Source organism: Zonotrichia albicollis, chromosome 5, assembly GCF_047830755.1.
Source record: "Zonotrichia albicollis isolate bZonAlb1 chromosome 5, bZonAlb1.hap1, whole genome shotgun sequence".
Taxonomy (NCBI): domain Eukaryota; kingdom Metazoa; phylum Chordata; class Aves; order Passeriformes; family Passerellidae; genus Zonotrichia; species Zonotrichia albicollis.
This window is the reverse complement of record NC_133823.1, coordinates 23,934,055-23,960,698: the sequence shown is the minus strand read 5'-3', so window position 1 is coordinate 23,960,698 and position 26,644 is coordinate 23,934,055. Positions and strand designations below refer to the sequence as shown.

The 26,644-nt window shown below is 36.1% G+C and overlaps 1 protein-coding gene across 2 annotated transcripts in view; it reads right to left on the bottom strand.

Moving 5' to 3' along the window:
- TBCK (TBC1 domain containing kinase) overlaps positions 1-26,644 on the bottom strand; it is an 87,471-nt gene that overhangs the window by 40,913 nt on the left and 19,914 nt on the right. For both annotated transcript variants that reach the window (XM_005484697.4, XM_026791986.2), the window contains exons 4-21: positions 24,756-24,870; positions 23,200-23,273; positions 22,065-22,206; positions 21,508-21,568; positions 20,194-20,255; positions 19,383-19,444; positions 18,872-19,020; positions 17,798-17,936; positions 16,231-16,330; positions 14,315-14,364; positions 13,844-13,973; positions 12,935-13,033; positions 11,845-11,907; positions 10,876-11,002; positions 10,260-10,310; positions 9,466-9,549; positions 7,149-7,234; positions 984-1,020 (exon numbers count right to left, since the gene is read on the bottom strand). In XM_005484697.4, coding sequence (XP_005484754.2) covers positions 984-1,020; positions 7,149-7,234; positions 9,466-9,549; positions 10,260-10,310; positions 10,876-11,002; positions 11,845-11,907; positions 12,935-13,033; positions 13,844-13,973; positions 14,315-14,364; positions 16,231-16,330; positions 17,798-17,936; positions 18,872-19,020; positions 19,383-19,444; positions 20,194-20,255; positions 21,508-21,568; positions 22,065-22,206; positions 23,200-23,273; positions 24,756-24,870 — 1,631 coding nt within the window. The remainder of the gene's footprint in view (positions 1-983; positions 1,021-7,148; positions 7,235-9,465; positions 9,550-10,259; positions 10,311-10,875; positions 11,003-11,844; positions 11,908-12,934; positions 13,034-13,843; positions 13,974-14,314; positions 14,365-16,230; positions 16,331-17,797; positions 17,937-18,871; positions 19,021-19,382; positions 19,445-20,193; positions 20,256-21,507; positions 21,569-22,064; positions 22,207-23,199; positions 23,274-24,755; positions 24,871-26,644) is intronic.

The window sequence follows — 26,644 nt, the reverse complement described above, 5'->3', positions numbered from 1 at the left end:
GTCTATTAAAAATAGAAAGATTTTATATATAAAGCTGAAGGTGGCTGTCTTAAAATATGCTATGTCCCAACGAAATAGTTCCAAGACTTTATTGCACTTGATTGCTTAAGGAAATCATCTCCTTGGTTTCCCAAATGTGGCAATTCTCATGAAGGGTAGAGAAACAGGGAAAACTGCAAGAACCAGTGCTTTACAGTCAAAATCTTTAGAAAATGCAATCAAGAATCTCAAACTAAGTTCTCTGATATTTCATCTGAGAAATAATCTATAAGAAATAATCAGCTCTTTTCATTCTGCCACTTCTTTGAAAATTTAAATTCAACATCTGCCAATGTGGATACGACATGAAAAAAATCACAGATTTTTGAGAAAAGAAGTTTTTAAATTGCTTTCTAGACTTGATTTGTTAATTTTCTTCTCTTTAATTAAAACCCAACAAATTAGAAAGCTCTTCTTTTTTCCTAATATACATGCACAAATACAGTAAACTAGTTCTACCAGAATAACAGTGTGTCAATGTACAACAAAAATATTATTATCTTCAAAAACAAAGTCATTCTCTTTCTTACATTATTTGAGTGATGGCAGGGGATGGTGGTGTGGTTTGGTTTTGCTTTTTAACTATTATTACATATTTTTCCAGTAGATAACAGCTTCCTCTGAACACACCCTAAATACTGCATGTGTAAAATGATCCATTCAATAATAACAACAACAGCATATAATAATCTAACAACAAAAACAACTCAAAACCACAGGAGAAATATTAACTATTACGAAATCAGGGCAGAAAGTAAGTGACAGGCACTGCTGAGTTTTCCACTGTTGAGTTTTCCACAACACATCCTTGCAAATTATAAGCATCCTAACTAAATGCTGGACCTATCATACCAATTTAGAATGGCTTTAGCTGAAAAAGTGAGAAAAAATAAGCTTAAGAAATGTAAGAACATTTAATCAAAAGAAAAAAAAAGCATACTCACGTGTAAACATTGTAAGAAACCAAGGAATCGCATAAAGCTGCCAAAGGTGGTGATGTGGAAAAGAAGACAAAAAAAAAGTTTTAAGAACTCAAGTTGTCTATGACAATAGTCAGCTACATCAAAAATTGCCTATTTTGCAAGAATCCAGTTAGAAAGGAAAAAAATTGCAGTGGCAGATCTTCTATCACACAACTCTTAGCCCATCAGAAACTTTTTTCATCACCAAATTTTTCAAATTATTAGTTTGCAACACTGTATTAAAAACAGTAAAAAAACCAATCACCACCCTTAATAGGCTGGTTTGTACAATCTAACCTTCAAAGTCTTAAAGAACTCAAAACCCCACTCTACTAAACGGTTGAAATTCTGAATAATATAAGCAAAAAATAGCCAAGGATGCCTGAAAAAGCATAAACCAACTTGATTTTATACATCTTTTTGCCTATGGAAAAAAATGGTTTAATAGAAATAACTAAAAGTTCAAATCATGATTTTCACAAGAAAAAATCACATCTGCCTTTTTCTGCTATGCTGGTATTTATTAAAATGCACCCTTGCCAGTGAAGCAATTAAGGACAGTCTCATTCTCAGTAAATGCTCAGTAACACCCAAGCATTTCTGCAGTTCCACTGTGCCCATTTTGGGGCAGTGCCACCTGAAGGTGTCCTGCTCCAGCACTTACACCCTTATGAGATTGTGCTGCTGTAACAGCTACAGAAAACCTCCCATGCCTGCCAACTTTCAAACTCATCATACAGAGAAAGAGCTAAGCATTTATGACACATTAAGAAATTCTAATTTTTCAGTGAAGCCTTTAGCAAGGCAAAGGCAAGAGAATCTATTTTCTCAAGACATCAAACTGTGCGGAAAGTTTCCATAAATTACGAATGCAAGAGCAAGACGATCACTGTTAAATTTTACTCAACTGCATGGCTCATGTGCTATGAAGATTTACAGTTAAACATAAAGCTTAATATATTACTTTTTAACTCGTAAAAAGTGCAAATTAATCCTCCCATTGAGCTTTTCTTGGAAGTAAACAAATGAGGAGCAGAAAACATAATTGATATTATGTTAATAAATTACTTCTTATTCCATAAAGTCTGAACTGGGTTATGGTTCTGACTAAATGATGTACACATTTGCTGAAAACCTTCTTAGCACAGCTCTAAATTACATTCCTATGCCTTCATCTGAGTGCCTGAGATCTGAACCATACTGCCCCTAAACTAAGGAAGGTTCAATGACCTGTTCATCACTTTTAACATTCAGCAGGCTTTTATGAAGCTTGACCCCCAATCCACCAACTGATTTTAAGCATTCAAAATCCAAACCAAATCAATTCCTATCATCATATTAAATCTTATAATACAATCACACTATTTCCTTGAGTATATCTAGGTCATGTTTTAAACAGAAGGCATTTTAAGAATAGTAACATATCCCATTCCCTGAAATATCCCCTGCATTGGTTGTGATCAGCTAACACCTGTTTATCTGCTTGTTTATATGCAATATCTTGCTTCCTATGCAGTAAGAAAACAAGCCTAGTGTCCTGAGACTCCTCTTTGCTTGGAGGTACATATTATGCAAACCACATTATTTCCTTGGCATTTAAAAGAAATTATTTCCTTCTTTTCATATATGTGATTAAAATGGTTTACAAAAACAGATCCCTATTTTCTCCTATTTTCACAAACACCTCTATCATGCATGCATTTACACAGAAATAAACAAGAAAACACATGAAATGTGAAGCTTTGAAGATTATTAAAAGGTAATCACGAGGAAAATCACTGCTTTGCTCTAAACCGTCCTCACCAAACCTATCAGCAGGGACATGAAAAGTAGGTCAAACAATTTAAGTAGAAGGTGTCAGGCGAGCTTTTACCGAAGGGAGTTTTTCCTCTGACTTTAACCAAAATAATGCTTTAAGACAAGAGGTTTTGGTAAGCCCCAAGAGGTTACCGATGCTATCAGCAAGCCAGGAAGGGGAAGGCAGAGCGCGGGCAGTGAAAGGGAAGGAGGAGCCGCTCTGAGCCCGGACGGAATTCGGGATGCGCGGGGACAGCGGGACTGCGCACAGCGCTGGGGAATGGCGCCCTCCAGCGGCCGCCGCGCGCAACAGCAGCGCCCGCGCCTCGAACATCGAGCTGCAGAAAAGAAAACTGAAATTCAGGGATTGCAACCCTCCAGTGCTGAACCCTGAAACCTCCGGGGGGTCTGGTTTTACCTGACACTTAACTCTCCCGAAATGGGAAGTACGCCTAATGTGTAATCAAAGTAGCATCTGGAACGGCCTATTAAATAGCATCTAATAAGCCATATTAAAAAAGAGCCTGTAAAATAAACGCACCATATTTTAGGGAGACCTTGAGAGGAGCCACAATTTTAATTTTGCTTTGCGTCAGGGAGTAATGCCACCCATGTTCTGCCTTTCCTTTCCTTGCTTACTAATATCATTCATAACTTCTTCAGGCTTACAAACACCTCCTTGTTTTAAATCATTATATTTGTTAAAATCAGAGGAAAAACTCCCTTCATTAATAAGTTATACAGAAAAAGTATAACTTTTTTTCTGTATATACTTTAGCTGTACCATATATTGCCATTTATATGATTTGCCAAATCCAAAGATAAAGAGGTTTGGCGTTTTTTTCTCCTATTAATGCCTGTTTCATTTCTTTCCTGTTTGATGTATGTGTGAAACAATGTTGTCCAACAATAAGCAGAATTTTATTTTGCTGAGTTGTTCTATCAGTTGTTCCAACTTCTGCTTTTTGCTTTCAGTTGTTAAAAAACCCTATTTTTTTGTTTTCTACAACTTCTTTGGGGGGAGAGGTGGAGACGGAAATGCTGAGCTCTTCTCCCTGGATCCAGAGACAGGATATGTTGGAATAGTTCAAAGCTGCACCAGGGGAGATTTAGATTGCACATAAGGAAGATTTTCTCTACCAAGAAGGTGGAAACATTGGAAGAAGCTTCCTAGAGAGGTGTTTGATGCCCCAAGGCTGCCAGTGCTTAAGAGGCATTTGGAGAATGCCCTTAACAGCACACTTAATTCAGCCCTGAGGTGGCCAGGCAGGACTACAGGAGCCTTGTGGGTCCCTTCCAAAGGAAATTGTCTATTCTACAAACTCCCAATCTTTCACCTTCCTGCTCCACATTTGAGATACAAACACATGTACTTAGCTTCAATCCTATACGCTGCCTAGACAATCATATATTTAAAGGCTTCAGAAAGGTGCAAAAGATAAGGCAAACTGAATCACATTTTTAATATTAGATTCTACCCACCCATATGTACCTACACAAACAAAATTTGAAGAATGTTCACTTTCTTCACAAGATAAAAATATCAGCAATTCATTTTCAGGTAAGTGTGTAATGGGACAAACAAAGAAAGGGCAGGATTTTTAAGATGCAGCCCTGTTACTGACACCTCATGCATATCACCAAAACCAAGCTAAGGTATCTACTTGTGCCAGCAGCTTCAGCACAATGATATAAAGTTTGCCTTCTATGTTAGTGGATAGATGACAACTGTGTCTACCTTCCATAATTCACAGCTGAAAGTGCTTTAGAGTAATTTATGGCAATGGCTGCACTTTTAGCAACATTGTACACTTTGTTTTGCTTCATTTTCTTCTTTAACATGGTCTGCTGTTTAGGATCAGAATTAGTCAGTAAAACAAGGAATGTGTTATACAGCATTATACAGGGTGGAGAAGAGTATAGATATTGGAAGAGTGAGCAAAGATTCACTGTAAGATTCACTGCATGTATTATCCCTCTATTTATATGTAAATCACATAGCCACAGCAATGTACTTAATCCAGGCACACATCAGCTAATAATATTCCCAATGACTCAAGCTTCAGCAGTGTTCAATATTCTGAGAGCTACGTGACCTGAAGCAAATGAGAAGGGTGCCAGGAACCCAATCTTCCCCTCAGCAGAGCCTGCCTTTCAATGATGAAAGATTAATCAGGGTTTACTTTGATAGGATTAGTACTCAAGCACGAAACTCTGGTTCAGATCTCATTACTACACTGCATATCCTTCACCTTGATGGATCCTATGCTGCCTTGTTACAGTCACAAAAAATCACCTCTCTGACTAATCTAAAAGGCAGAACAACTTTTACTTAATAAAAAAACCCCGAACCCTGACAGATAATTCAGAAAGGATAAACTCTCTTCACAGGTTAGTGTTAATTTTAGAACCTGCATTTTTGTTCAATGCAAGAATTTAAAAAAAATATTCTTCTTTTGCAATTGTTTGCTATATTACCTAATCATCTATAGATTATCATATTTAGAGACAAGGCTCATGTATGACTACGTACTGTCTAATGACTAGCACAACAGAAACTAAAAGATAGCAAAACATGTGATTTCAAACTATTCCATCTGACTTGTACCTTGGAAGCCTTCAATGGAGAATTATAACTGTATAGGCAGACACAAGGAGCTGTTGAAATACAGGTAAGACACAAGATGGGCTGCTATAGAGCCCTGGTATAGATTAGTAGCCCACACAAGGACCTGTAAGGTGGTCAGGGAAATTACATCTCTAACTCCTTAGTGGGAATTAGCATCCTGGACAAAATACACAGGTGAATTGTTTTGGTCATCTGCAGCCTTTAAAAAATAAGCATCAAATGCATTTTTACAGTGATGCTGCATAATTGATCCTCCCTCAGGAATGTTAAATGTTGCTGTTAACCCTTGCACTTCATCTGCCCAAATATTTAGGTTTTCTACAGATAAACACTCCTACTTCTTCTCACTTTCCTTTCATCTTCCTCCCACCTGTCCTCTTCAGATGTGTGTTATCTGAAATTTATGTGGCCTTCTCAAACTCCTCTCTTTATAAGGCAATACGCTGGCTTTACCTTCTGCTCATTTTAATACCACTGTATCTCCTAAATTTGTATCAGTCAAACAACACTATTAGATTAAAAACACCCTCTACAAATGAAAATACATACTTTCTTTTCTATTAATAAATTAATATTTAATTTAATTTAAATTTAATATTAATAAACAGTGATAATGACTATCTGCTAGTCCCAAATTCTTTAAGGAATGATTTAAAACAAACGACTTTCAGAGGCTTGGTCTTGCTGCTCCAACTAAAAATATTTCCTAATAAGCATAAGGCATTTCTGATAAGCTGAACTTTCTATTGCTTACAGAATAATGCATGTAAGTTTCTTACTTATAAATTTTGCATTTCTACATCAACATCTCCTGAATTCAATTATCTTCTTCCATTCTGACCTCTCAGTGATCACCTGTTCCTATGACCAACTGGTAACTACCAAATTTCTAAATGCCAAATACAGAATGATACAGACCATATCAATTAACTTTATCTCTACGGCCTTGCCTAAATCTACTTTTCAGAAACATCAGTATTTTTAGCCAGAAAAATATTTTTATTTTGGCTTTCTTGACTATACACACCTCTCTAAAAAAAGGAGGAAAGCTTTACTATTTACAGTGATAGCTAGAAGTGAGGCTCTACAGAATGCCTGGTTTTGCTTTTTCCAACAAAGCCCATCCTCTCTACTATTTTCTGGCTGTGCTCTCAGTTTTCATTTTCCTCCATCTAAGAGATTTTTTCCAATGGAAGCATAAAACTTGAGTCTATGTTATGCACTTGTCCCACATTTGAGACACACTCCAGCAAATGACTGCTTAGCATTTTCCAAGGCCTGACATATCTACAAGATTGATGATCATGGACTTTTTCTATAACTTGCAAAAGATTGTGTAATTTGTGCTAATCAACAGCATTCAATTAGCTGCAGTAATTTTGCTATTAGCACTTTATGAGTACACTAATTTTTTATCTATTAACCCACATTTCAAAAATAGATCTGTATATACCTTTCAAAATGAATCTAAGTTATAATAACTGGCTAGAAGTATTTTTATTGTATTTACCATCCCATTAGAGCAGAAAGGACCAAAGTACATAAAATAACAATCAAAACTTTATCATTTTATCTGCATATTCAGGAAGGTCTATTAATATGGAAGTTTCACTTTAGTCACTGCTACTGAAGCAGTTTGGAAAGCCATCTCATCCCAGTTTCCCTCATTTTCCATTTTTTATTTCCTCTGGATAATATTTAAAAGGATCCTTAGCACTTACATCTGGAATAAACCCAATTTCATTGAGGTGATTACTCAGCTCTGGATCATGGAATGCAATCATCTGGGAAAACACTGTCAGGTACTCTGAAATGACAAATCCAAGACTGTTATCAAAAACACAAACCATCACATGCTGCTGGCTTGCAACAGAGCTCTAGGAAAGCCACTCATTTTAAACCTACAATAAAATAACAAGTGCTGTACTGCTTGTTACCATCACATTCAATACAAAGGAAGAAACATTTAATTATTCTTCTTTAGTACATCTCAATTTGGATTTTTAACAATGGTTTAACTTGGCACACACTTAGGTTCTGATGAATGCTTGACATGCAAAGTTAAAGACTGTTTAGTAACCAGAAAGGAGAAATACCCATTATAAAAGATAAAATTTATTACATCTTCAGTCTGGCCTATTAGGTTGATAGGTACAATTTCATTAAGTTGTCTAAACAACAGTTGCTTTTAATTGGAAGAGAAGCAGACAGCAGAACACAGGACAGGGTCAGATTTCTCTCTGCTCTGCCCCTCTCCCAGTTTTGTCCACACTGTCACATGATCTGTTAGAACAAAGCCGAAGAGGCAATAATTGCAATTTTGTAACAGATGGTAATTCCTTTTCCACCATGTTCCCAAGATCAGAGCAATTAGGGCGTGGACAGCAAGAGAACAGGGGAGCAACAGAGAATGCAAACTCTGTTTCCAGAATGTGCTGGCATCTCAATGCTCCACACAGTTTGTATCTACACAGAAGACACAGAGCAGCTAAAATTGCAGTAGGTAGTTAAATGACACATTCTTAACCTTTTCCTCTATCTTAAAAAGGCAGGGAAATGACACAGCATCTTCCTTTATACCTTTATTTATACATTGTGTTTTAACATATAACCCTAGAAAGGATTAATTACAATACTGAAAGAACCCTAAAAGGTCCAACATTCCTGAGTCCTTGATGATGCCAAAAGCAGAACAAGAACTCAGGAATACCTACACTATTTTGGTTCACAGAATCCTACTGACCTGTATTTCTAACTTTAGCTGATACATATTTTTGCAAAGCTCCTTAGGAATAACATCAGAAAACCCTAGAGAGCAGAAGTATTATTTTATGGAGCACTCTAACCTGTTGAGAAAAGTCTTTACCAAGCTACTAATCTTGAAGTCGAAAGTAGTTGTCTCCAGAGGAACATACTTATTCTTTTCATCTTTAGATCTTTACTGCAAGCAACCTTTCTTTGCAGACAAAAGGATGCAAACATATTTTCTGGAATAATTTTTTCTATTTTTTTATTCAGTTCATAACACCTCTTACCCATTGTCTTCTGTACATAAACTCTCCTACCCCTGGCATTCTCTCCTTATGTTAGCCCTCTCCCAGTTACCCAATATGTAAATGCTTTTAAAGTTTTGTTGATCAGTTTTTAATTACCTTCCTTGAAGACAAAAAGGACAGACACTTTAAAGCTGACAAGTTTCATGAGAAATATACAAAATAATTTATTTAAAAGAAATACAAGGACAGCAAGCCATGGTGATACTCAGTATTCAGTAAACATTCATAACTGCTTGCAATTAAAAACATTAATTACCACCTGCTTCTTTTAACTACTAATGGCTCTTGAAACAGCTTCTTTTGTTTTTTAAAGACTGTCTGGAAGATAAATTATCTTCCCAAAACAGACTGTGCCAAGATGACTTTCTAGGTGGAGACAATTCCTTTCTCATGTTTCCATGAAATTTAAAATTACTTTTCAATTAGAACAGACATTCCTAGTTATTGTTTTAAATCATCTAAGATACCTATGTACTTGTTGAAGGCTGAACTATGGAACATTATTCCTCAGGGTATTCCATCTCCTGTCCTGTATTGAATAACATCATCTGCTCAGTAAGAAATTCCTCTTGAATCCCTATTTTCCTGAATACCATAGCTTTCATTTTCTGAAGAACCCCTAGTTTGTACTGTTCTTCCTCATTTTCCCTTACTGTCCAGCCGCTCCTCTAACAAGATGACTTTGATCACCTGAAGGGTAAGCCTTTACAATGTAACACTAGAAAGACTATTTACTGCTTCCACAACTTTGCAGGATGGACTGACTCTTACCCTGGATATTACACAGAACACTTTTGTGCATGTGCACTTCTTGATTTTTTTCTCCTGTTTGAATCCTTAACCACTTAGTTCCAAATTTTCTTGCACAGTTACATGATTTTAACTGCATCCCAATTTTGCAACCCCTTGAAAAAGTGTATTTACATATCCAGAAACAATTTTACTTCTCTTAAAACTACACCAAATAAAGGGACAGACTTACCTTGAATAACATGAGAATTATCCTTCAGAAAGAAGTTATACAAATACTTTGGAATAAAAGCAGACATGCAGGCATATGCCAGAGCTGAAAGAATTAAAAAAAACCAGATGCAATGACAGAGGCAGAATTTAATTACACCTTAAAAAGTTCATTATTAACCAGATAATAAGCATAAATACTTAAATCAATCTGTACAGAAAAATGATTGCATGCACAGTAGGTATAATAGGAGTCATTGTCCTAAGAAACCAGTTTTCCCACACAGCGATCTTATATAAAGAAAGCCAAGTACAAGACAATAAAAGCTTGGACTACACCTGTTATGAACAAACCACATTCTAAGAAGATAAAGGTCATGTATCTAAAGCTGATCTGAATCAGGCATTTAAAACTACCATAAACTTTTCTGGACAAAGCTGGTCTGACAGTTTAGCACTTAGGTTGCCAAATAATGCATTCACCTTAAGCAAGGCTGAACTACAGCTTCACTGAAAAACACAAGTGCTACAGCAGCATTTCTTCCTTTTTCTACTGAAGATTATTTGTGCTTTTTAAAATATATCATTATTGCACTTGGCAATAAACAATACTTGAAACCCTGCTTGAAGAGCAGTACACCACATGCAGTTTTCAAAACTCCAACCATTTCTTTTGACCTGTGGCAACAAGAGCTTTAAAATTCCTTTGTAGATACAGAAACTTTCCATCTCTAAGTGGATTCACACATCTGTCTGCACGTAGATACAGATGAGAGACTGTGCTTTTCTTTGCTTACTGCTGAAAAATGTACTCACCTTCATTGTTAAAATTCAAGTACAGAAACGGTGCACAAAGAGAGTCAAGACCTAAAGAGAGAAGAGCCATGAAAAAACAGCACCAAAAGCTCATTTATTTTAATGCACAAGATAAATACACTAATTTCTAATGAAAATTTGCACACTAGATACTGGTTCTGCATTATCAGGCCTTCACCAGTAATGGTGAGAACAACTGTGAAATATATGCATGAAAACAGCAAGGATTTCAAATTGTTCAGCTATAATGCCAAATTGATTGTTCTGCCAAGGCATCCAAGAAATGCCAATTACTGTTCCAAGAACTCAGTAACTTTTGCAGTATTATCTTGGAGCTCAATAGCAAGCAACAGACTTTTCTTTTTAAAATACAGTGACTGAAACTTATGAAGACTGAATACATAACAAAGAGAGTGGGGCAATTTTTTATTCCAAATTAAATGTAAGTTATTGGGATTTAAATTTGCAATAACCCACAGATTCATTCTTCAAAGGAAACATAAAGGAAAGCATCCAAAAAAGGCTTATATTGTGGGGGTGAAAAGCAGGAGGTACTTTTAAGTCAATCAAAGCTTTCCAATTCAATTATCCACCCTTGCCAACCAGTCAAACTCACCTTGCCAGTACACCAAATTAGGATGGGAAACAACCCAGGCCTTCAATACACGTCTGAACTTTGCATGACCCTCTGGTGATGACAGCAGTTCATCATACTGATGGCAACGAGGAATATCAACTTCAATCTGCACCACAGCCAAGCACACAAAGAGAAATTGGGATGAGTGGGGCAGCACTACAGCAATCTTACAACACTAGAGGCAGAAGTCAGCCAAAATATGTAGGTCAGACCACCATTATACACTATCTGCTTCCTCCATCACTCTCAAAACCAAAACTGTCAGGGAACCTAATACACCAAAGTTTAAAAATAGAGATTTTTTTTCCCTCCTTTTCTGCCCTTTTATTTTTTAAAGGTTTCTAGCCCTTGAAAAAGGCAGAAAACAGATGACAGTTACAGGGTTTTTTTACTTCTGGACTCATTTTAGGTGGTAATACTGCTTTGCTTTAAAAGGTAACCAAATCAGAATTCTCAATGTTGCAACCAATAGAATGGAAAATATTTCTTCACCCAGCTGAAAGGAACAGTTGTTTGTAATGTCTTTTTATGTCTGGTAAGAGAACATTTGAGAACATTCTCTTCTTGGAGAACAAAATAGCTCAAACTCCCATTTCTGTGAAGTATAGCTCACATTACAGGACTTCAGCATTATTGCTACAAGGTCCAACAGGCACAGCAAGCATTTGGTAAACCCAGGATTTTTAACAACAAATGATTAATATTATCCACTACACTGCTGCTGCTACAGAAACAGTGATTATAACTTAAAAAAGGATTTCAGCTTCCCCATGTTGTAAGTTGAATGAAAGTAATTGTGTCGATCTGTTTGCAAGATTTTTGCTACAGTGTAAGGCTGGAGGGCAAGGGGAACCATAATGTTGTTATCCACCACGAGTGCTGTAACAAGCAAGAGATGGGTGGGAAGGATCTTCAAGTGACAATATTTGGTAATACTTCAAATCTTACTTGTCTGTCTGTAGGAATCGGTGTGTCTTTATCAATGGCATCATATTTTGCTTCTATGGCACCCTAAATGTGGAAGAAGAATATTTGAATTTAGAAAGCCCTCGCCAACATAAGTGCACATGACAACGTACATGGTGATATGAGAAGTTGACTGTTTTTGTTAGGAACTTTAGTTAGCAGAAGAACAGAAGATTCTGACAGCTTAATTTCAACAAAACCATCTTTATTCTGTTATTAACTCAAGACATACAGACCTTCCTATAGATCTCCTCAGCCTGATCTTCAGTGATTTTCAGTTGTTTATGTAGAAAGCTATGCACTTTGTAGTTTCCCATTTTCAAGTCAAAAGGTGCTCTCTATTCTATTAAAAAGGCCATTTTAATGTTATGGGACAGGAAAACACCCATATTGTACAGCTGGCAAGTTGCTGAAGCATGAGAATTGACTCATTTCCCAAGACTCAGGCTACAAGCCTGACCAGCAGTTTTTATTCATCTTTCCAGCTTTTTTGTTGATTATAGTATATGGTACTCAAAAGACCACATCCTAAGCTAAATCTCCTGAATAACCTAAGATGTGTTATCGCTAAGAATCTTTATGATCTGCTGCTGCAGGATTGCAAGCAAGGTAAATCCAAAAGCTGGGTAGTCCAGCAACTCTGTAAGGAGACCTCATTTCTGGGACATTCCATTGTCCCAAAGGACTGCATTTGACTGATTTATTCTCCATTCTTTCTGGGAAGTGTACTGATTGGTAGCTGAGAAAAATACATTTCCTGTGTGCTCTCCTACTGACTGGAGTAGAAGGATTGTCAACTGCATTTGTCAAAATATTAAAAATCAAAACAAAAACCCCAGTTAATCACCAAAAGGCAGTCAAGTTCACATATGCTTTCTGAAATCAAATAACCTTACAGAAAAGAAGCAAGTTTGTCAGAACATCACCTTTATTTGCACAATTTCATGACTCATTTTGTTTGAAATTCCAGCAACCTACCTGCCAGATCTTTAAACCCATTCAAGCTTCCTTGACCCCATTCCTAATGCACTCCATCATCAGTCAGTACTGGAACTTCTCCAAACACCCTTACCTCAACACCCAACAAGGCAGCCCAGGTTATGCCTCTCAGAAGGGGAGGGATGTCAATCCTGGCTTCTTTCCAAATTTGGTTTTTTTTGTATGGGTAGGCCTTCAAAGAGAAGAGATTAACAAAAAAAAATGTTATCATGTAACTGAAACAATTCAAATCTCAAAACAGGAACAGTCTTTCCCCAAATGAAAACAGTGAATACAAGTTACACAAAAAGTGAATTTAATCCCTAACTGGAAGGCCTGAATGAAGGACTACTGTTTGATGTTAAAATGTCCACTCTTTCTCATAAATGCATTCATGTGCTTTGGTATATACTGGATAGATCTACTAATCCAAATTTGTACTATCAATTTTTTCTTCATTATATCTTTCTTTTCACAATATGTATCCACCTTGGTTTTATGAAACATTTCTTATTTACGCCTGATAATGTGCATCAGCTCTCTCATTCTTAAACAAGAATCTATCTCTCTGCATATATGTAAATTAGGGGCTGCTATTCCTTTACCCAGTATAAATCTCACATTTATAACATGGCACTGCCATGTCTTCAAATACTTTACTGCTTGGAAATGCAGAAATGTTACAAGCATATTTATACTTATAATAGCTTAGTCTGTTATAAAATAAAGGATATAAAATTATTTTCATCAGTAAAAACCCAGTATTAGCAGCAGCTCTATTTCCATGTGGATACTTTAAAATTTACGTTTATATTCACCAGTACTGAGAATAATTTGTTCTATTTTTATTTTCAATCTTCTTACACTTCTGAAGGGTTTTATTCTTCCCCCTTTCCTACTGTGGTCTCTTGTACCTCTGCTTCCTTTTACGATTACTTGGTCTTTCAAAACCTTCCAATTAACAGACCAAATCCAATTATCCAGCATCACAAGAACTCCATACCTTCAACAGCCTGTCAAACAGGACAATTCTATTTAGCTGGTACTCTGTGTCCCTCTCCCGGATGATCAGAGGAAGGGTAGCAGCTGCAGAGAGCTCATTGCTACTGTTGGAATGAGGTAAAGCTGGCTGGCTGGAAAAAACAGGGTAACAGTGAACAGCAAGAAAACACAATCACTGAAAATAATTAATACTGCATGAAGCATTTCTTAGTCAGAAACAAGAATAAACAAGTAATTTTGAGTATTCAACACAAACAATTGATTTCCAGGACAGAAGCTAAGATCCTCAGCTTGGTATCAAGGTCTGAAGTGCAGCATGTTTATCAGCTCTTGGCTTTCAGAGCCAAACAAAGACATGTTAGTTTTGCTTTTGGGAGGCAGTTACATCTAGCTGTGCAGTGTGCCACAAAAACAAAACTAATAACTCAAAATTCAGTGTGCTACAGATGTACCAATTTACACACATACTTACTCATCCTCAAGCAGTGGATAAAATGCTTCTCCACCAACATCCTTCAGTCTCTGAAAGGAGGAAGAAAAATAACTTGTTATCAGAATGCTGCTCAGAATTCAAGTGGAAATCTTAGTGGAATACAAAAACTATTAAATAGCAATTCATTTGTCAAATTCAGTAACTTGCCTTGAGACCTAAACATTAGCTCAGTCCTTTGCTGGCAATGAAGAAGCACTCAGCCTTCAAGAATAAAACCTTTTGCTCATACAGGCTTTTGGAGTTGATGGAAGTCCTCCTGCCTAAAGATATCCATAAACCTATTTCCACACAAAAAATAGTTTATAGGTACCATGGATTTATAGATCAATAGTATTACATCATTTTTCTTTGTTTCCTCATTTTTCTACCTGGATTTCCTATCCAAGTAGTTGCAAAGCAACTGCATAACTTGCTTATATGGTTCTAATCAGGTCAGAAGTTATGCAAACTTGAATTCCTTTTAGGAAATACACTCAGCAAAGGTGACGGACAAACATGGCTGGATTTTTGACTGAACTTTTCAGACCTCTAATGGTGCATGATTAATGTTTAATGCCATGCTCTGTCTTGCAGTTCAGCCCTTAAAATTGCAGGCACACGGCACACAGCCTTCTCCTCTTGGGGCTGACAGAAGAGTTCACTCTCCGTTCACTCAGTACTGCTCCTCTTTTGATTATAAGCATCATGCTCTGCTCTATAAAGGTGCCTGAAAAATTGCACAAGTTCAAAAACTTATTTCAATTTACATTGCAAGGTTCAGTCTTGCATCTTCCACAAAATGAAACTTCAGTATGCAATTATTTCCTGCTGCACTTATAGAAGTAGGCAGCAATATCCAAAATTTCAGATCAAAACATTTTAAAAAAGCCTTTAAAAACTGTCCTCTAGAGAACAACAGCAGAAGCTGCAGAGTGTATTATGTTTAAAATAGATGTTGCATATTTTTAACCTCCCTCCTGCCTTGCAAGCCCCACTAATGTACTGACAAAAATAACCCAGTTCTTTGGTCTGCCTTGATGCATTTGTGTGAAGCAGTGCAAAGTTCTACTGAAGAAATGTGTTTACACAGTGTTTGACACACTACCTCCAATATTAAGGTGGCAGTCAGGAGTCACCTTCTTTTTTGTCCTAACCCCTGTATTATGAAAAGGGTTTTTCAAAGAAAAAACCTGACAGAATTGAATTTGCTACTATAAAAAGCAAGCTGCAAACAGTGCAGCATAGTTTCCCAATTTGACAGCAATAAAGCTCTACAAGAACAAAGACAAGTTAACAATTAAAACATTTCAGTGATAGATACAGTAAATCCTGTAACTGATCATTACACCAAGCCAAATCATGAGTTATCATGTGCTGATTTTCCCAATAAAGATGGAAGAAAACTGCATTACAGCATTTTTGCAAAATGCTTTGAAGAGATCTTTTGAACTAGCCATTTCATGCCATGTATTCCAAAAATTAATAATCAACTTGCAGAAAATTGGTATCCAATGTTAAGTATAAAACTTTAGAGTTTTATGAATTGGTTTATTTTTGGATAATGTGAGCCATTGACATAATTAATGGATACAGAAGACACTCCCCGAGCAAATAGTTTGTAGCAATTGCGGAGAATACCAAGTGGTACAGAACAATTTGCACTATACTGGAACAAAGCAGGTAACAGAAAAAGGAAAGGGAGGGACAGAAGACAAATAAAATTTACTAAGCTTTTGCAGGCAAAGCAATTTAACTGCACAAACCAGAATCTGACTTGGACACTAAGAAGTGTTCTCTTGGAATCAGTGACACTTCCGTTGTTGGCAGAAACAGCAGTAGGAGCTGCTGTTACATATTCCCTTTAAACAAATGTTTCTGCAGAGAAGAACATAATGAATTCACAGTATCACTCTTACATTTCGGAGCTGGCACAGAGACAAAGTCACAGTTGTGTCATCTAGGAGGGAACTTCTATCTCGTCCTTGCCCAAAGCTCTCACCATCTTCTAATAAAAAGCTTCAAAAATGAGAACAACAAAAAAAAAAATCAGGTCACTTTATAACACAGGACTTGAGCTAGGAAAAAATCTCTTACATCAAGAAGTTTCCTCTTTAAAACAAAGTATTAGGTCTTAGAAGTATACTGTATTGACTCTGCATGGCATGAAACCTGCTATCAAGGGAATGTACAATAAACTTAAGTTATTCAGACAGCTTCTTTTGTAAAACGGCACATTTCAGGTTCTCTGTAACTTTGCTTTGCACATAAAGAAAGAGTTATGAGATATGGGATTAATAACCCCTTTTATTGATTGCTCTCACACAGAACAGATCTGTCATTTATTGTGAAAAGCAAAAATAAAATATTATTATCATATGAAAGGCAGCTCCCATCACGACAAAAAACCCCAAGTGAAAGTCTGACCTTTTCTGTTGCAGTCCATCTAAGGATACAAATGTATCCAAGGTAGAGTGTACAGAAATTTTCCATTATTATGATATTTTAAAAGAAGGCCACATGAAACTGATTTTCATAATTTAATCTAGCATTCTCAGTGTCACTTAGGAGATAGATTACATTTTTGAAATTAACTCCTCATCTTCAAGATAGACAGTATGGTGGAAAATATTTGTCCCTCAAACTTGAAAAGCATCGGCATTCACCTATGGGCAAAGAAATAAGCAACCCCTCAAAAATCTCACACTGATTTTGATACCAAAATAACACTTAAAATCTATTTCCACCATCTTTCTTTTAAAAGATATTGGATTTTGGCTGAACATACTTCACCTGGTTTTTAAACACAGAAACAGTAAATTGATATATATGGGCAGCTAATTATGCTGTTAAGATCAGATCATAGGATTAAAACATCAATGTTCAACATAAAATTGCAACATGTGCAACAATTTTACAGTAAGATAAAAGTAGCAATCACGAAAATGCTGAGACAGAGTTCTAAATCATAAAACAAAGCATTTTGGGAAAAAAGTAATTAGATGATCTGCTGAATAATTGGGTACTCCATTCAGTACTGCTGTTCTGTGAAAGTAAATTCAGAATGTGAGAATTCACTACATAACATATTAAATTAGATTACAAATATCCCCCTGAAGCACAGTGAGACATTATTAGTAAAACTTAATACTATTGGGAAGTGTGCAAAATTTCAGGACACCCACAATTACAGTATTTTCCACTTCACCAGCATCTTTTCAAATTCAGAAAGCAATAGGTAGGAGACAGTTACAAGGCATTCAAATAATACCTTAAATTGGATAAGAGGGGAAGTGAAATTTTTCTTCTGTTCAAGAATGCCATTTTCAGTGTTTTCACATGTTCAGGTCTTTAAACTAAGTATGTTCTCGCAATAACTAGTGTTTTCCATCCATCCATCCATCCATCCATCCATCCATCCATCCATCCATCCATCCATCCATCCATCCATCCATCCATCCCTTTAAAGTGCTTCCCCACCCTTACTTGGGAAGTGTGCAGACAGGTGGCTTTGATCGAATTATTTCCTTGTTGACAAGTTCTTTCTCCAAGTCTCCTCCAGCCAAACACCAGAGATAATAAACCTCTTCAACTGATCTTTCTGCTAGGTAATCATTATCTTCATCTGTTGGGAGAAATGACACAAAATTAAATTACAGCTTTTAGGTAGTTTTTATTTCTTTCTACAACTCTAAACACATACTGCTGAAAAAAAAATTATTCTGCTTGAAAGGTCATGACCTTAATGTGAAGTTAGAGGAAAAGTGATCTTTCCTTTGCAAGTGCTCTTTAAGGAGATTTAAGGAAAGAAGCCATTACAAATGCAGCTATTTCTGCAGTTTGCCATGAACTCCTCACATGAATACATTGAGTGTGGACTTCTGCTTCCTGTGTGTTTTTAAACAAAACAAAACAGTGTTCTATGCATAGCACTAAGACTTAAAATAAGAAACAAGTGATTCCTACTGAGTATTTATAATCTCTCTTCCCCTCACATACCTCATTCTAACAAGGCAAAAAATCTTTGTCTAGATGAGATTTTCTAAACATCTCCAAGTTCATAAGAAAAAAAAAACTAATCAGATTTAAGAGCCATACCATTTTCAACATACTGTGGTTTAAAACTTAAAAGTTTAATCTTTTAGTCCAGAATGTGACTTCTTTCACAAAGACTTTGCTTTCCAGTACTTCCAAAAATCATTTTATGCTACAATCTAGCAAAATTCAATTATCAATGGCAGAAAAAAATTACCTTCTACATGCACGTGTCCAAATTCTGAAGGCAAAAGACAACACTGCTTTTGCAACATGGACTCGAATACTAATGTTATTTTTTCCCGTGAGTTTGAAGCATAAAATTAAGATGTGACTCCTTTGGCTTGCACATATCCCTGAAAAGATGTTTGTCGATGTCTCCTTCCATTAAACAACTTACTGCATTAATCTAGTGTTGCAACATTTAACATCTAGTGTCTATCAATAATTTGTTGGAGAGAAAATGCAGTAACACTTTATTTTCCTTCCCCCTCCAATGACATTTATCCCACTACCTGCTTTTACCTTTACATAATTGACTTATGTCTTCAGGCAGTGTTAAATTGGCACACCTTGGAGAAGATGAGAACAGACCAGCAGGTTTGTGGAAGGGAGGATATAGTGGGGATACTTCACTGAACAAACTGTCATGTAGCAATTCCTCTGGAGTTGGCCTTAAATTAAGAGAAGAGGATAAAACAATTGGAGCAAAGTGCTCCCAAAAATGTTGCATTTTGGCAAAAAAGATCCCCAGTAATAGATATTTTAGCAAGTTATTGCTAATTATATTGGGTTTCAGAAATTTTAATAGCAAAAAATACCCCCCAACATGTTTCAATTCATGCAGTACAACAAACTAGTCTGTTTACAGCCCAAATTCAGACCTCTAATTCTTCTCTTTTAATCACTGAAAAGCACAAAACTGAGAATTTCTTATAGGGAGCCCAAATGTCAGTATTCCAAAGAAAGGTTCAGCAACAGTTCTGATTTCACAGTAACCCACAGCGTTCACCAGGCCCTTGGACTGAACACTTGCCTCTTAGAAGGCTGGAACGTAAGGCATTTCTTCAGCAGAGCTGTGACATTTTCTGAAAGGTCCTGGAACATAAGAAAAATATGGAGGAGGCCTGTTTATTACTGTCTTAATTCAGCAAGTCACTTGGCTCATACTTAACTTTTAACATACAGGATATTCCTTTGAGGGCAATAAAATTTCACACCTACGCACATGAGGTTGGCCGTGTGAGACTAAAATTCTGGGGAAGCAATTCTTCTCACCTCCCAATCCTACATTTCATTTAGGGGAAAAAAATCTGAAAAATGTGCAATGTATGCAGCCTTTTAGTTATTTTTTAATTTAGATATTCTGTACACTACTGGAAACAATGCAGTGCCTGGCCAATTCCTTCTGCTAACAATCAGAACTCTTTCATATAATGTCCCAAAATATACAGACACTAACACTCAGTAATCATTTTTGTGGGTAAGGAAAAGTTGAACTATATAAACCTACACTATCAGAATCTGTGAAGTGCACCAGCTGGAGGACATAATTTGTGGAAGAAAAATACTTAATCATCAAAACTTTAAAGAAAATTTATAGCTTATTAAACTACTCAGAGAGCATTAACATTTACTGAGACTGACAGCAATTTTAAGAAGGAATATTACAAGTGCTGCCTATTTGAAAGGATCTTAGATATGTAGTTATGACTTCAAAATTTTTCATCATACTGCAATACAGTAATTGACCAAATGAATTAAAAAATAAATACACAAAATACTATGCAGCAATAATAAAATATTCTGGGTAAGACAGCATGGAAGAACAAATGAGTTTCACAAACCTTAATAATATCAAGGCAACCATGTTCTTCAGCCAATACAGTTACAATATCATCTACACAGCCTTTGGAAAACAAATAGAACAAGAAAAAGTTAATTATTAATAGAGTGATATCAATTAAAAAGAATATCAGATAAATGTCTGTTCAAATACAAAGCACTTAAATTTGGCTTTTTACTGATGCTGCCACATCACTTGAAAGTGAATTATGAAAATCAGAAATGAAAATTATTATAACCTATGCAGACAGAAGCCTAGGAAAGTTAAGTAGCACATCTAATCCAGAGTGTCAGTCTCTGTCAAAAACAGCCTTTCAACTTATAAATAAATAAAATAAATCCTTGGAAGAACTTAGGGGTACCTACATGAAATTTGAAGTAATTTTTGCCTCTGTTGCTCCTTGCAGATAATACTAGCAGTATTTTAGAACTTCCTGTCACTACTTTATTGAACAAATAGTTCCCAAGTCAGGACATGAATGCTTTTCAGTGGATAAACCAACAACTTGAATTCAGATTGAAGTGTATGGAGATGCCTTAGGAAGCCTTGTTACCAAATCCCCAAAACAGTCAGAATTTCAGCACTCAAGCACTAGCTGCTGAATGAAAAAGATCTTTCTCCTGAGAGCAATTAATTCTAACAGTATTGCTGTTTGCTCTGGACAATGATAACTTACTGTTAAGGCCTCAAATTGCAAATTCTTGCCTTTCCCCTTCCCATGGTGTATACATAAACACCACCAAAAATCAAGTTTCAAAATCTGCGAGGATAGTCCCACTTCCTGACTCATTTACATTAAGCCAAAATTCCACTTGTGCAGTGGTGTTTTATAGTTTGAAGGTGAAACCAGAGACAAAAGCCTCAGTTCACTAAAACTTCTCATCCGTCTTTATTTCTGTCTTCCTATTTGAGTCCTGCTTCTCCCTGATTGGCCATTACTACATAGGCACTGTAGGGGATAGTTTCCTTCAGCGTCATCAATTCCTAACTAATTTCAGACACCTCCTCCAACAGAAACCAACAAATAACCATGAAAACAACCATCATTTGTGAGGATGTTTTCTTGTCTTTAATTTTTCTTTAACAGTTTGCCCCTACTCTAATATACTGCCAGCTTTTCCCAAGTTTTTTCCCTGGCATCCAGCTCCATACTTTCCCTAGAGAAGCAACACGCTACAAATGCCTATTTAAATCTGTAGATGAAAGATGACAAAGGTAAAGCGCTTTAGGTCTGAGCATCATAAGCTGATTAGTCTATAAAGCTCTAATCACAGAGCTGCTTGGAAATTTGAAAAATTGATTTTGTGCTACTTACCTAACATAAGTATAAACTTCAGTCTTTCTGCTATCTCCAAACTCTGAAATAATTTTCTCCCCTACAAAACAACAAAGTCAAATTACACTTGAATTTGAAAGAAATAGCTACTACATAAAAATATTTAGATAACATTATATCCCATCTTTATACAAAACCAGTGAAATAAGCTTCTACATATGAATTTTAGACACATCAAAACTATATGTAAGAACAAAAAATCTTATTTACCCCAACTATGGCAGACACAGTTTCACATCATGATATAGCAAAAATGTATCATTGATAACTTCTCTTAAATGGAACTGCCTTGCAGTCAAATTCTTGTGGCTCCACAGGTAACTATCCTTCATGGTTAGCAGATATACCAAGCATCCTACATACCAAAATACATCCTATTCCTTCAAAAACCAGTACTGCCCAGGTAGGAATGCTAGCATATCCTGATATTTGGGCTTGGGAGATGGGCAGAGTGTCATTAACCCCACATTCAAGGGCAATCAAGTTAATGAAACTATTCCCCCAGAGAAATTCGAGAGAATTATTCTTTTACATACCACACACAGCTCAAATAATATTATCCCTAGAGACCACAGATCTGATTTAGGGCCGGAAGGCAGAGGCTTCTCACACTGGGTGTGATCACTGGGTTTGCCTATTCCCTGTGCAATTACTTCAGGTGCCAGATATGATGGGTACCTAGAAAGATGGAGCAACATTAGATACAATCCTTCTGACTAAAAAGTGTGACTTCCCATTACACAATCAGAATATTTTGGCATTTTGAGAAACCAGAATACTGTCTCTTTTATTCAGCCAAAATCTACACATTGCAGTTTCACTCCAGTGTAGTGTTTACTACAGAAAAGGTCAAATCCCAATCACTGGCTCTGTTGTTTTGTGGAAGTAAACCTCAGCTTTCAAAGTGGTATATTTACATATCCTAGGGAAAAGAGAGACCGAGTTTCAGCATTAGGATATTAAATAAGTATGCCCTAGGCTCATAATTTGGGATGGTGGCAGTAGATTTCCATTGATAGTGTGTTCCCATCAAATAACTTCTGTATTTGTAAAAAAGGTAACAAAAAGTGTTAAGGACATGTATTACCTTCTACCAGATGACTTAAAAATAATATTATCACTTTTCTTTTTGTCAGCACTTCAGTATAATACCTAAAAAGTACACAATAATGCTTTGAAAGGAAACATCATCTCAGTATTTAATTTGGAAACAACATGACACCTCAAAAAACCAAAAAGTGACAAAAACCCCTCTGCAACAAAGTAGTCATTTTTAATACAGTATGATCACTTGAAAATAAATCATAAAATTATAAAGGGACATCATAAATAAATAATAAAATTATAAGAAACCTTACATTGGTGGGCAACAGCGAAGCACTGATTGTTCACTTCCCTAAACTTGAAATCAGGAATCCAAGTCATAGGGAAGTATTAGTATCTGAAGCCAAATGTAGGGAATAAAGACTGACTGAATAAAGGGAATCACGGAGTTAGGCTAACATGCTGGCATGGTACCCATTCTCTATTTTTCATTCATCTCACCTAGCCAGATGATAACCTCTTTAGTGATATTATCAGAAGCTTCTGTATAAGGGGTGATCTAAACATAATTTATTTTGTGAAAAATTAAGTCTCTGATTTATCTTTATTGTGTAGCTAAATCCTTACCCTATAGGAAAATCAACATCAACACCCTGAGCAGTCATGTGGTAGAGCCCAAATTTAGCCAACTTCACATGTCCCTGCAAAGGGAAAAATAAATTATCAAGAGCAGCAGAATCCAACACTGCAATTATCTGTGTTAAATTTAAAAAGTTACAAACAAAATTAAAAAATAATTTCAAACTGTATTAGCTGTCAGAGGACAGAAACCTATAAAAAACACCTTCATACATTTATGTCTCATCTCTTATGCAAGAAGTGCATGTCAGGTTAAAGAGGTGTTTATTTCTAATGCTTTTACTTCTCAAGAGCATTAAGTAAATCACTTTGTTTGGAACACATCAAAACTTCTTAACTTACAGTATTATTTTCAGTAAACTAAAAAGGCTTAAATACTCCACTGAACATTTTTTTCTGTTTCAAAACCCTGTTTGACTCCTAGAACTCCCTAAACATGACCAATATTCCCACAACTCTTCCATTTACCCAGCCTTGCTCCTGCAGATGTCCCATCAATCCATTACCATCTTGCTCTCCTTAACAGTATCGATATGTATTTTAAACAGTGTTTCCAGGTAATTTTTTTTTTTTTTGTGAAGATAGAAAGGTAACACCAAAACAACAAAAAATTAGGCATAGAAGTTAAACTGAGGCTTTATTTCTGCTGAATATTGAATTCCACTCAGCCAGCCTCCAGATGGTGCAACAGAGAAGGCTACATCAGAAAGCTTTCAAAGGGCAGGGGAGAGCTTAGAGTTTTTTGCCTCACATCCCTCTTCTGTTCTTTTATTGATTTTAAGATACTCCTAAAATCCTAGAGTACCTTTGCATGTTAAAGCATTATTATGATTTTCATTTGTTTTCAAGCATATAAAAATATATGTATTCCTTATTTTTGGGGTTGTTTGTTTTTGTCCTCTCCTTTTTTTGCCTTCCAAGTGGAGGATCTAGTTATTCTAGCAAAACTGAGTAAAAAAGGATTGATAGAGAAGTTATGCAGATAGGTCAAACACTTTAGCTGCTGGTTCTGATGAAGAAACTGCTCTGAGGACAACAGCAGCTATTAATTTCTCTCAACTTTTATGACCAGAAATTGTCTCCTCTCTGCCAACTCAATAGCCTGTGGACAGAACTGACAGATACTTAAATGTGAATAATTTAACATGTACAAAAAAAATCCTTGTATCTTAAAAGGCAAGTATCATATTACCACGGAACACAAGAAATACTAGTGACAGCTAATTAACCAGAAGAAGTATTCTTCTATTCAAATAGCTAGGAAGGCCTTGCCAGTAATTAGTGATGACAAATAGGCTTAGATTACCACTTTGAGAAGGGAGAAAAAGCGTGGTTTGGGATAGAATAGAAAAATTAATTCAGCAATACATTTGAAACTCAGGAAATGAGGGGAAATTGTAGTTTAAAAAAATAAACAAAACAAATTTCCAGATCTGCAATTTTTACCCCAATGGAAGGACTGTGACTGTCCAGAGTCCATCTATGACACAGCAGAGCACTTGTTAGCAGCAAATAAACCCATAGATTTATTCCTGTGGCTGTACCTTTCGGTCCAAAAGGATATTGCAAGGGGAGAGTGCTCGGTGGACCATTCCATGCTTGTTCATATACTGCAAACCTTGCAAAACCTCATATGCTATGCATAAGATCCTTGAAGAACTGAAAAAAAACCAAACCAACAACATGTTATAGTGAATGTTTTACTTTTTAATCTGTAAAAATGTAGTGCTCCACAGCTATTCCAAACAAAGGTGAGACATTTGCAACTCCAGAACAGTTTAAGGGATCAGCATTGGATAAGGTGGGGTATGTTCAATGCCATACACACATCTCCTCAAAATCCCACAACTAGGTCTCTTCACCCTGAACTGCCCCCTAGAAAGTGTAGCAAATGCTGTCAAAGTGTAAAATACTCTCTTCAATAGAAACTCACCTAATCAGCAAATAAAAATCTCAACTCTCCCCTATTTTTATTTGCTCTTCTTAAGTCTCCTACTGATATTCATAAAAAAAATTCACCTGAACAAAATATTTTCAAAACTCAGATAGTGACGAGAGTTTATTTAGAAGACAGCAGAGAGGCCTAAATAGATTGTACCTATAGCCTTCAATCATCTCAAAATCTAAAACAAGAAAAGAAAAAAAGGCAGAAATCTGCATTTTCAGCACATTTTGTTTTACAACCTTGGGAGTAACAACCTTACCACCTTTGTAGAGAGACAACAAAACTTACCATGCAAAACATTTTGCCATAACTATGCATTTTGACAAAAGTTACCATTTCCTCCATAGACTGACAGCTTTAAAGAGGAGTTTCTGTGAATAACTGATCAGGAATTTGTACAGATCACCACAACAGGCTTCCAAAGTGCACTCTAATTAAGAACAAAAGGCACAGATCTCATGTCACCTAAAGAGATTCCATTTAACTTTCTACTCTTCTCTTCCTGTCCACTCCATCTCAGCCATTTCAGGGCTTTTTGGTAACTTTCCCTCTGCAGGCACTGGTTTACACAACATCCAGAAATCAAAGCATATTTACTTATAAAGACCTACCTTTACATTCCAATTCTCTTTTCTTTTAATTCCTTGTTAAAGAATAACATACAACAGCATTCTGGAGGATATTCACCAACTTCTCTTGCTCACTAAAAACTCGTGCAAGAGCAAAATGAGGAGCAGTATTTATTTCAGACTGATGACTGTGACAAGCCAACTATCTGACTAAACACCAAAATTAATTTATTTATTCAACTTCATCAGCTGCTATTCATACCTAATGGAGCAACAAAAAATTGTTTTACAAGCATAAATAGCTAGCTATTGACAACAGCTACACTTACAACAAATTCTGGAACTAGTGCAACACAGAAATACTGAAAAAAGCCATGACTAAGTTACCCTGCATGGAGCTATTCTCTAGATCCTCCCCTTTTTCTTAGAAGAGCTCTGTACTAATTCACAATAGTTGTGAATATATAATTTTAAGGTAAGTTTTAAATACAAAGGGAACCCATTCTAACATATGTCCATATTGCTGAATCTTAGATCATAGTATTTGAAAGTGATTCTCAAGGTCTTAGCAATTTGATCAAAACCTCATGGCTAATAACCAAAAAACCAAAACAAAACCCCACAACCATCTAGCTCCTCCCTCCCTAGCCCCTCCCACCCACAATTAAATACACCACAGCATCAGACTCTATTAGCTGTGTACCTTTCCTCTCAGTCATTCTTGGGCAGAAATATAAATGTGGTAAAAAAAATTCCCTTAAAAGTCTTCAGCTTTCCTGTATATTTTTTTGTCTTCAATGCAAGTACAAGTTATAGTGGTGGCAAACAGAATCCCCTCTCTTATTTTCTGCTCAGTTTTGCAAAACAAGACACGAAAAATAAATGATGGTGTATTTATGTTTCCACTAAGGAAACAATT